The sequence below is a fragment of the Alligator sinensis genome, unplaced genomic scaffold (assembly GCF_000455745.1).
Source record: "Alligator sinensis unplaced genomic scaffold, ASM45574v1 scaffold1097_1, whole genome shotgun sequence".
NCBI lineage: Eukaryota > Metazoa > Chordata > Crocodylia > Alligatoridae > Alligator > Alligator sinensis.
Window position 1 is genome coordinate 232,910 of NW_005841950.1, and position 10,723 is coordinate 243,632.

General features: G+C 47.8%; 1 protein-coding gene across 1 annotated transcript in view; it reads right to left on the minus strand.

Moving 5' to 3' along the window:
- Nucleotides 1-6: 6 nt before the first annotated feature.
- Nucleotides 7-10,723, minus strand: part of LOC102383775 (zinc finger protein RFP-like) — a 23,378-nt gene continuing 12,661 nt past the window's right edge. The window contains exons 2-7 of the mRNA XM_025199819.1: nt 8,724-8,819; nt 8,054-8,284; nt 7,837-7,859; nt 6,197-6,300; nt 4,919-4,978; nt 7-3,395 (exon numbers count right to left, since the gene is read on the minus strand). Coding sequence (XP_025055604.1) covers nt 2,878-3,395; nt 4,919-4,978; nt 6,197-6,300; nt 7,837-7,859; nt 8,054-8,284; nt 8,724-8,819 — 1,032 coding nt within the window. The 3' untranslated portion in view covers nt 7-2,877. The remainder of the gene's footprint in view (nt 3,396-4,918; nt 4,979-6,196; nt 6,301-7,836; nt 7,860-8,053; nt 8,285-8,723; nt 8,820-10,723) is intronic.

The following is a 10,723-nucleotide window of genomic DNA, read 5'->3' on the forward strand; positions in this document are numbered from 1 at the left end:
GGGAAAGAGAAACAGAAAATACATGCTGTGTAAGCAGGCTCACTTCTGATGAGAATAGTTTTCCTGGGGTGCCAGCCGTTCTTTAAGTCTGTTTTATGACTAACCTAAATCCATTATAAACAGACTGTAACTTTTTAAATATACAACATGCAGATATCCCATACAAAGTGCATGACTAACCTGAGTGCGAATACACTTATTTAGAAGGATTTGAGAATAATATCAACAGACAGAGCTCTGAAGAACAAAATGAACGTTAAAAGACAATGAAGGGACCAAACCCTATTATCCTAACTCAGTGCCAAAACTCTCTATTCTTTGTGCATATTGAGCTCTTGTCACCCACAGTGCATCATAGATGAGAATATGATTCAATGGTGAGGGCACCTGAGACGGCATCAGGACAACTGGGGTATATTCCAGTCTGAATCTTGAGGATCAGAGTGTAAGTTCCAACGGTTTGCTGACTCTCAGGCCCCTGGCAGATGTTACATTTAAGACAGGATTAACTAGTTAATAACTTTTTAAACAGTAACCAGGCCACACATTCAGGCAATTAACAGCACAATAACGTATGGAATAAACCACAATATTATTCTAAAAAATATGTGGAATCATTTTGTGGCTGGTTTCCATCATGCCTTAAATTGAATGCGTGGCAGAGTCCCTAACATGCAGCCTGATGCCAACTGCATGGCAAGGCTCTGGACCAGCTCCAGTGCAGTCCCAGTGTTAGGACCCACAATCAGCTGTTTGTCAGCCCCAGGCCCAGGACCTCGCTGGTTATCTGGGCACTCGGCTTTCTCCTTGCCAGTTCAGGGGGAGCCTGGGATCATGATGCAATTGGTGCAATTTGGATCTGATCCCCGATCCTGAAGTAGTATGTCTTGCTATACATGTGTGACATGCAGGAAGTGCAATTGTTGGAATCAGAGAACAGATCCCATTGTGCCATTAAGTGAACATGTGCCAGGCACTTCAGTGCCAGTTTTCCTGACTACTGATGCTTGGTCACCATCATGTAAAATTTGGAGATCTAGAGGTGAAAAGTAGGGCTGTGCGAAGCTTCGGTCCCTGATGTGTGTGGGTGCCGAGTATAGCCGGAATGGGGATGGAGTGTGTGAAATATTTTACATGAAGTGAGAGGGCATATGGCCTAGTGGTAAAGCACAACACTAAGTAATATGATCAGAATTTGGCCTTCAGTTTGGCTGAATTAGGAATTAAAAAGAGTAGGAGGAAGCTGTCTTGTTTTTATGTCAATTAGCATCATTTTCTACATGTAAATGAGCTTCATTTTCTACATGCGAGCATCCTTGAGAAAAGAAAAACAGATTTAGCTTGTTTGTAAATGTTCTCTTAAGACGTGGGTGCTCAGTATGCTGGTTGTAAATTTTTCTAGTTAGGTATATTCTATACGAAAGCAATTTTGCATATTTCTGGTTATTTTTCCTGAAATGAAATTATCCACATTCATACCAGGAGCTTAGGGGAACTTCAGTGTCTAAATCTAAAAGTCCATTCTTCAGTCCCTACCTGGGTTTTTGCCAATAAAATGTCCTAGTTGTCTAACGTTCTGTTTTGGGGCATGGCCAGCACCATGGCTGTCATGGCAGGCCTCAGCAGTTTGCATTTCAGATAAGGCTGCCATTGAATAAAATGCATAAACAGTCCTTGGCACAGGGATCAGAACCCAGATCTCACCTCCTCCAGATGAGTGCTCAGTCTACATAGTCATTGACCTCTGGATTTGGCTCTCCTGACATATCAGCTTGTACCACTTGCACTGAGACTTTCTCCAGCTGAACTAGGAAGACCATTTGCGATGCTATTGCCTATGGCACCAGTTTAACTTAAACCTAGATGGCCCAAACTGAAGGAATAGGATCACTGAACTAGAATTCCAGCAGCAAAAAAAAAAAAAAAAAAAAAAATCAGTATTGGACAGAGTAGATGTGTCTGCTGTACCACATGCTGCATGGCTGTGCTAGTCTGGATAAGGCCAGGAAGGCAAGTTTGGCCCTGCTGCAGGAGTTCACACAGGGCACATCTACATAAGCCATTAATGCACAGCAATAAACTCCTGGGAGGCTCCTGGTTGTGCAACTTCCATGTGCACCTGGACCACAGCACATTGAGCTGGATCGCAGCAGCCCTGACTGGTCAGGGATCTGGGGGGTCAACCTTGGGCTGCTCTGACAGGGCTCAATATGCTGCAGAGGGGCTGGCTGGGGTACGAGGATGCTTCAGTGTGGGACTGGCCAGCAGGCAGCATCTACACGAGTGCTACTGTGCATAAAAAACCCCTCCTTGCTGCAGAGTTTATTAGTTTTGTGTGACCTAATAGATGCTGAGATGTTTACTGCACCGTTAATTAGTTAACTGCGCAGTAAATGTCTCATGTAGACATGCCCACAGGAAGACTCAAAGGAGATCAACTTAAATAGATTTGCATAAAATGCTCACAACAGGAGTGGAGTTTCTAGCTTTTCCCCAGGCACAATGTCCTCATTCATTAAAACCAGTGTTTCTGTCATGCACAGCCCCCAACAGGAGCTTCTTTCCTGGCTTAAGGCCAAGGAGCATTCACCTCTGGACTAAAGTGGTCTTTTGCTCTACAGCTTGGGGTTTCCCACTGCACAGACATGCGACTGGAGTCTCCAGAGCAGTAAGGCAGAGGGACGAACAAGTAATGGTGCCTACTGGAATAGCACTGCTTTATCTATCCAAAGCACATGCTGCTCTCTGTGGCTCTTACACTGCAAATCCTCTGAGATTTTTGTTATAGAGGTGGGAAAACAGGAGCTGAATAGAGAGGCTCCTTTGCAGCTCACAGAGGATGTTATCATTTCTCTGGGCTATTCCATCTCCCATGTCTCAGGGACAAAGTATAAGCAGGGATCTTTCTCCCACCCAGAACCAAGGATGGATTCTCTCCCCAGTGAATGAGGCTGGGGGGAAAGTGAAGATTGGGTCATTGTTATCTGCATCTGAAAATGTGACAAGTCCCCCTTCATAGTCCAGAGTGATGCAAACTTTCCTGGGGACATGGGGCAGGGACAGGAGGGTAAGATGAGGGGATGTGAGAGCCTTGTACTGACCACAGAACAGCTCCATAGCCCAGATCCCTGCCTCAGGGTTACGGATGAGCCGTCCCTTCCTCGTCACAGACTCTCTGGCGACCCCCATGGCCCAGGCTCCTGACCCCTCCACTACCACTTCCCAGCAGTGTCTCCCTGAGGTGAACCCCTCGCAGCCCAGCACACAGAACCACGGAGCAAATCTCTCAGGATTGTTGGGCAGATCCTGCTCCATGTCTCCCCATCTCACACTTTTCCGATCCTCTGACAGGACAAGTCGGCAATGCGCTGTGTCTGGATCCATGGCCACATTTTCTGCCAAGAGAGAAAAGGAACGAATCAGAGTATTAAAGACACAACTCAGCTCTGTGGAAGGTCCCTACTCTCTGAATTGATATAAAAGACGTGTATAATGTCAGCCCATATCCAGTGCCACAGCCAAGGCAGTTTGGGTGCTGGGCAGTGAAAATATGTATAGTTTTGTGCGGGGCATGCATGGGTATTTTTGTCTTAGCTTACCCTTGCTGTATGATCCCTGAGGTTCCCCCCTGTCCTTCTCCAGGTCAGATGGTGGAACGCCTGCCAGGAGAAAGTCACAGAAATTAGAATTCAGAACATCCTGGGCAGCTCCGTCTCTGTTCTCAGTGCCTGGATTTAAGCAGAGATGCCAGGGCAGCTCCTCTGCCTTGCTGCTGGGAGCTGTTGCGGTAGTGGCTGCAGAAACTGCCACTGCATCTTCCCGCTCCCCCAAGGGAGGCTGCTTTTTTCCCAGGAGTAGACAGAGGAAGGAAGAAAGCTGTAAGTGAGCAATTTAAGTTGGGAAGGTAAAACATATTCTTTCCAGAGGCTGCTCAGTGCTTAGCCTACCCTGCTTTCATTGGTACTGCAAAATGACAATCGAAACCAGGGAATGGCAAGACCAAGTTGGCATTGGTGAAATGGCCCCTGGCACAGAGAAATAGTTAGTGATTCACCTATTCCTTGGCTGGTACAGGCTTTGGCTCATGCTGGAGAAGTTCTGGCATCCTGGCAAAGTTTTCCCTCCACTTCAGTGTTATGTAGATACAAACTACCAGAAGTGCCATCTCATTCAGGTAATGGCCCTCTCTTCTTGGCCTGCCCTGCCCTGCCCTGCCCCTCCTCTGGCCTGGTCCCCCTTCCCCTCCACTTCCAGCCCATCTGGGTCCTGGTTCTCAGCCAGGATAGGGATTTGCAGCTCCTGCTGACCACACCTGACATCATACAGAGCAGCTCTGAATCAAATGCCCAGCCTTTCTATAGTTGGGGCAATGATGATGTGAAGCACCAAATTTTGCCAGTTTTGTAAATTTTCAGCCGTAAAAACTTGCCCAAAACAACAGAGTCAAAGCCAGACATCCTGGGAGCCTTTACACATGCTCCAAGGTGTGGGGTGGCAGCACGTTAATTAGAGGAGCTCTGAGAGCGTCTCATGCAATGTCTCATGTATTCAGTGTCCCATGCTTCGAAATGGCGGTGGGAGCCCTTTAACCAAAGCTCACACATTTTGAAGTGTGGGGACACTGAATACTCCATGTCTCCCCATCTCACACTTTTCCGATCCTCTGACAGGACAAGTCGGCAATGCGCTGTGTCTGGATCCATGGCCACATTTTCTGCCAAGAGAGAAAAGGAACGAATCAGAGTATTAAAGACACAACTCAGCTCTGTGGAAGGTCCCTACTCTCTGAATTGATATAAAAGACGTGTATAATGTCAGCCCATATCCAGTGCCACAGCCAAGGCAGTTTGGGTGCTGGGCAGTGAAAATATGTATAGTTTTGTGCGGGGCATGCATGGGTATTTTTGTCTTAGCTTACCCTTGCTGTATGATCCCTGAGGTTCCCCCCTGTCCTTCTCCAGGTCAGATGGTGGAACGCCTGCCAGGAGAAAGTCACAGAAATTAGAATTCAGAACATCCTGGGCAGCTCCGTCTCTGTTCTCAGTGCCTGGATTTAAGCAGAGATGCCAGGGCAGCTCCTCTGCCTTGCTGCTGGGAGCTGTTGCGGTAGTGGCTGCAGAAACTGCCACTGCATCTTCCCGCTCCCCCAAGGGAGGCTGCTTTTTTCCCAGGAGTAGACAGAGGAAGGAAGAAAGCTGTAAGTGAGCAATTTAAGTTGGGAAGGTAAAACATATTCTTTCCAGAGGCTGCTCAGTGCTTAGCCTACCCTGCTTTCATTGGTACTGCAAAATGACAATCGAAACCAGGGAATGGCAAGACCAAGTTGGCATTGGTGAAATGGCCCCTGGCACAGAGAAATAGTTAGTGATTCACCTATTCCTTGGCTGGTACAGGCTTTGGCTCATGCTGGAGAAGTTCTGGCATCCTGGCAAAGTTTTCCCTCCACTTCAGTGTTATGTAGATACAAACTACCAGAAGTGCCATCTCATTCAGGTAATGGCCCTCTCTTCTTGGCCTGCCCTGCCCTGCCCTGCCCCTCCTCTGGCCTGGTCCCCCTTCCCCTCCACTTCCAGCCCATCTGGGTCCTGGTTCTCAGCCAGGATAGGGATTTGCAGCTCCTGCTGACCACACCTGACATCATACAGAGCAGCTCTGAATCAAATGCCCAGCCTTTCTATAGTTGGGGCAATGATGATGTGAAGCACCAAATTTTGCCAGTTTTGTAAATTTTCAGCCGTAAAAACTTGCCCAAAACAACAGAGTCAAAGCCAGACATCCTGGGAGCCTTTACACATGCTCCAAGGTGTGGGGTGGCAGCACGTTAATTAGAGGAGCTCTGAGAGCGTCTCATGCAATGTCTCATGTATTCAGTGTCCCATGCTTCGAAATGGCGGTGGGAGCCCTTTAACCAAAGCTCACACATTTTGAAGTGTGGGGACACTGAATACATGAGATGTGAAGGCTGCTGGAGCATGCTAATTAGCATGCTTAAGCAGACTCAATTAATTACAGCGCATCAGAGCATTGTCTCCGCATGTCTACAGGCACCCAAACTCCTGGGATCTGCCATGTTGGCTGGGTGGATTTAGGTTCTATATTTGATCCCAAGAGATGAAGGTTTTATCTTTGGTAACCCCCTGTCTACTACCATTCCAGGGATGCAACTTTATTTCCCTCTAAGATCCCATTGCAATACCTAGCATCTTCTTTAGATTTTGATTTTGTTCAGAGACGTCACTACGGTTCTTTTCCCCCTCTGGGCACATCTCCACCACATGCTGGAGCTTTCTTTTCATACACCTGGAAAGAAAGAAACAATCTAGTGTCATACTAGAGACAGCTGCTAGATCCAGGGGCTGGGCAACTGGCTGCCTCTATGTACCCCAGCCTGAAGGCTGGTGCAGCACAAACCCTGGCAATGCCAGCTCCCTCCAGAAGGGCCTTCCACCCTGAATCCTCCAGAACTGTAGCGCCCAACCTTTTCACCCCATGGGCCTGATAGGTGGTGCCAGGTCCCTCTGTGGGTCAGATCCAGTCAATGGGCCCAATCTAGCTGTGGAGGGTTGTACAATCTGACCTTGATCCATCTGCCTGGGGCAGAGGTGGAGAAGACAATCCCCAAATTGAAAACAGGTCGGGGGTGGGGTGGGAAACATCCTGGTCCCAGCCCTGGTCTGGATGCATGGGGCAAGGGCAGGTGTGGGGAGGGTCAGGGCAGCCCTGATCCAGATGTGCGGGGGAGCAGAGGGACCCCCCATCTGATCTTTGGAGGGGAGGTATGGGAGGAAAGCAGCCTGGCCCTGATCCGGGGATGGGGGGCAGGTGGCAAAATGGCCCTGATCTGGACATGCAGGGGGAAGCAGTCTGGCATGATCTGGATGCATCAGGGGTGGCCTGACCCTGATCCTGCTGTGTGGGCAATGGCCATGTGGAGATTCCACCGTTCCCTGCTGTCAAGTTTCTGACCCATGAGGGAACCCTGCAGGCCAGGTGCCATTGCTCGGTGGGCCATATTTGGCCTCTAGGCTGGAAGTTAAGAACCCCTGCTCCAGAACATCTTTAAGGATAAGATAGGACTAGAGTCTCCATGTCCAAGTGACTACCTGCCTTCATTCTCTGGCAACCAGAACATGCCCTAGGTGGCTCATAGCCTTGGTACTGTGACCATCTGTTCTCTAGGCATTAGACTGGGCACAGATGTCCCCAGTGTCCACACCTGCTGTTCTCCACAGATCCCTCAGGAGATTCATACCTGGGTGATGTCTGACAAGGCCAGGATTGGTGGCAGATGACAGAACAAGGAGCAATAGTCTCAAGTTGCAGTAAGGGAAGTTTAGGTTAGATATTAGGAAAAATTCCCTCACCAGGAGGGTAGTAAAACACTGAAACAGGTTACCCAGAGAGGTGGTGGAAGCTCCACCCTTGGAGGTTTTTACAACCTGGCTAGACAAAGCCCTGGATGGGATGATCTAGTTGGGGATGGTCCTGCTTTGAGCAGGGGTCTGGACTAGATGACCCCCTGAGGGGTCCCTTCAACCCTCATTTTCTATGATTCTATGACTGTAACAAGAGGTTGAAAGGTAAAAAGGCATAGTCCTTAGGAAGCTAGTCTGGATGGTATTACTCCTTTTTAGAAAATAGAAGGTTAATAACCTTTCCCACTACATGGGAGAGATTTTACTGGAAGCGGGACAACCTCAGCAAGTGAACTTCATTTCTTTCCAAATGGTGATCTGCCCCATGTGCTGTAGTGTGGTGCCCTGGGAAGACGGGTCAGAACACTAAGGCCTTCCCCAGCATCATGAAATCAGAGGGGAGGGAGATTGAGCCACATACCTAGTCAAGGTGCTTCTGATGCCCTAGAAGAGAAAGGGAAGAGGGAACTCAGCCAAACATGCCATACACTAGGAACCTTTTAAGACAGGGAGATCCATACAAGCATCTGAATAAAAGTTGGTCAATTTATAAACCCTGACCTATTGATCCCCCTGTACCTGTAATTCAGGCCTTCTCCTCCTCTCTGCAGGGACTGAAGGAGTTTAACATGCCTCACCTGCAAGAAATCACTTGGGGGCTGCTGGCACTTCCCCTCCATCTCAATGATCAGGCTGTCAAGAAGGGAAATCTCCTGAGACAGCTTGGTGACAGTTTCCTTCTGACTCTTCTTAATCATCCTGTCCAGCTCATCCAACCGGGCCAGCAGGAGGCACTCTTGTTCCTTCATGAGCTGGCGCAGTCGCTCAAATTCGGAGACAATTTTCTGCGATTCAGTTTTAGTCTTCTCCTGCAATGATCAGATGCAGAGTGAGGGAGATAGGGAGCACAGAGTGATTCAAAGGAGCGCTCTGTAAGGCTCAATGGGCCTGACCTGCAGAAGGTCTAAGCACCCTGAATTCCCACTTCCTTTAACAGAAGCTGAGATTGCTCACATTGCTGGCCCTGGAGCCGTCTGTCTGCAGGTTTAGGCAGCCAGCACTGTACAGGCAGGCTCTGTTAATGTTTGGAAGAATGTTTCTATGGCTATCGTGTCTGGGTACTTCTGTTCTGCAGACACTAATGACTTTCACCAGAGACAGCATCTTTTTCATCACATCTTACTGGACCCCCATATACAGCAACATATGCTCACAAAACCAGACACCCAACTCCCCTGAATCCACAGAGAAAGAAATGCCTTCTCTCCTCCACACAAACCTGGCCCACCACTAACCATGAGCACCCACCTGATAGTCCTGGTGTTCTTGACTTCTGTTCATTTTCTGTTCTTCCAGCTTTTCCCTGTCTCCCCTTAGAATCCTCAGCTGAGTGTGTATCAGGTCCTAAAGGAAGGCAAATTCTTTGACTAGTTTCTCCTCTGGGCTGGGAAAGGTGGTTACTTTCCCCCATCTAAAACAAATATTGCTAGGTAGCTATATTTTTAATTACTTTTACAAAGGGGCAGTACTAAGAACTAGTATGTCTGCTCTCACCAATCTGGTCAAAGAAGGCTCATGTTCTATGTTGGAACATTGATCTGAAGAAGAAAGGAGAGGGCGATGCTCCTACCACAGGAAACAAATTATCCAGATTCTTTGGAAAAGGAAAATGTGGCATGCCACATGTGAATGCACAGCAACGTTAAAGACACCAGCTAGTTCAGCTAATTGTAGTGTCTGAATAAGAGGGTCACGCTTTTTTGAGTAATTTGACACTAGTGGGTATGTTTACATGAGACATTTGCTGTGGAGTTGCTTATTTAGGTCTGCAGTAAAGTCTCAGCACCCACATGTGTGGCCCTACTAGGCCACAATAAACTAATAAATGCTGCCATGGGTTAGTACTTGTAAACACAAGTACTGTCCTGTGGCACCATTATTTAGTGCACTGCAATGCATATGTAGATGCTGATGGGACTGGTTGGGGCATGCGAGTACTTCAGTGCAGGGACTGCCTACTGGCTAGCTCTGTACAGCACCCTCCTGCCCTAGCCAGCCCCTCTGCAGCATGCTGAGCTGGGTCAGAGCAGCCCCAGGTTGGCAGGCTGACTCCCAGTTCCCCTGCCAGATGGGGCTGCTCTGACCCTACTTATTATTGAATAAACTGGTGCAGTTCATATCAGAGTTTATTGCTCCTGGGTGCTGCATGTGAAAAGGCAGCACCCAGGAGCAATAAACTCTGGTATGAACTGCACCAGTTTATTCAATAATATTAAAAGCATTTGTAGACATTCCCACTGTAATCTCCATTTTAGAAGCCATCAGAAACTAGACAGAGTAGCAAGAAAGACTAATATAGGCTTTGTGTATTTGTAGATAATTATTTTGTGAAGCAACTCTGCCATCTGTAGGTCTTCTGATTCTCACTGTGGTAGTATACGCAAGGGACATAATACTAAATATAATAATACTTTTTTAGTTATAGCACAGTTGAGCAGGTTTTGACAGGTTTATTCATTTTTCCTGTTCTTAATTTCTGTAAGATCAAACTAGGGGTTCCAGTGACTGTCCAGTTTCCTTTTGAAGATTTCCAGGGTAGGTGACTGCACCACCATTGGAGGGAGTTTATTTCACACTCTGGACACCCTGACTGTGAAGGAGTTTTTCCTGGAATTGAGCCTGAAGCAACCTTCCAGGAGTTTGTATCCATTGCTCCTGGTCTTCCCCAGAGGTGCCCTGGTGAACAGCTGTTCACTGAGTTCTTGATGTACTCCCTTGATGTAGCAGTAAGCCACTACCAAGCCCCCTCTCAGCCTTCTCTTCTGTAGACTGAAGAGGCCCAAATCCCTCAGCCTCTCCTCGTATGGCTTGTCTTGCAAGTCCCTGATCATACGGGTGGCTCTTTCCTGGACCCTGTCAAATTTTTCCACATCCTTGTTGAAGTGTGGTGCCCAGAACTGGACACAGTACTCCAGCTGATGATTCAACCAGCTGTTTAGCTACCTTACTATACTTCCATCTAGTCTGTATTTCCTTAGGTTGTTAAGAATGGGAGCAGTGTCAAAAGCCTTGCTGAAGTCAACGAATATGACATCCACTGCTCTCCCCTCATCCACAGACCCTGCCAACTTATCGTAGAAGGCAATCAGGTTGGCCAGGCATGACTTGCTTTTGATGAATCCATGCTGGCTCTTCCTGATCACCTCATTCTCCTTTATTCATAGATTCATAGATTCATAGATGTTAGGGTCAGAAGGGACCTCAATAGATCATCGAGTCCGACCCCCTGCATAGGCAGGAAAGAGTGC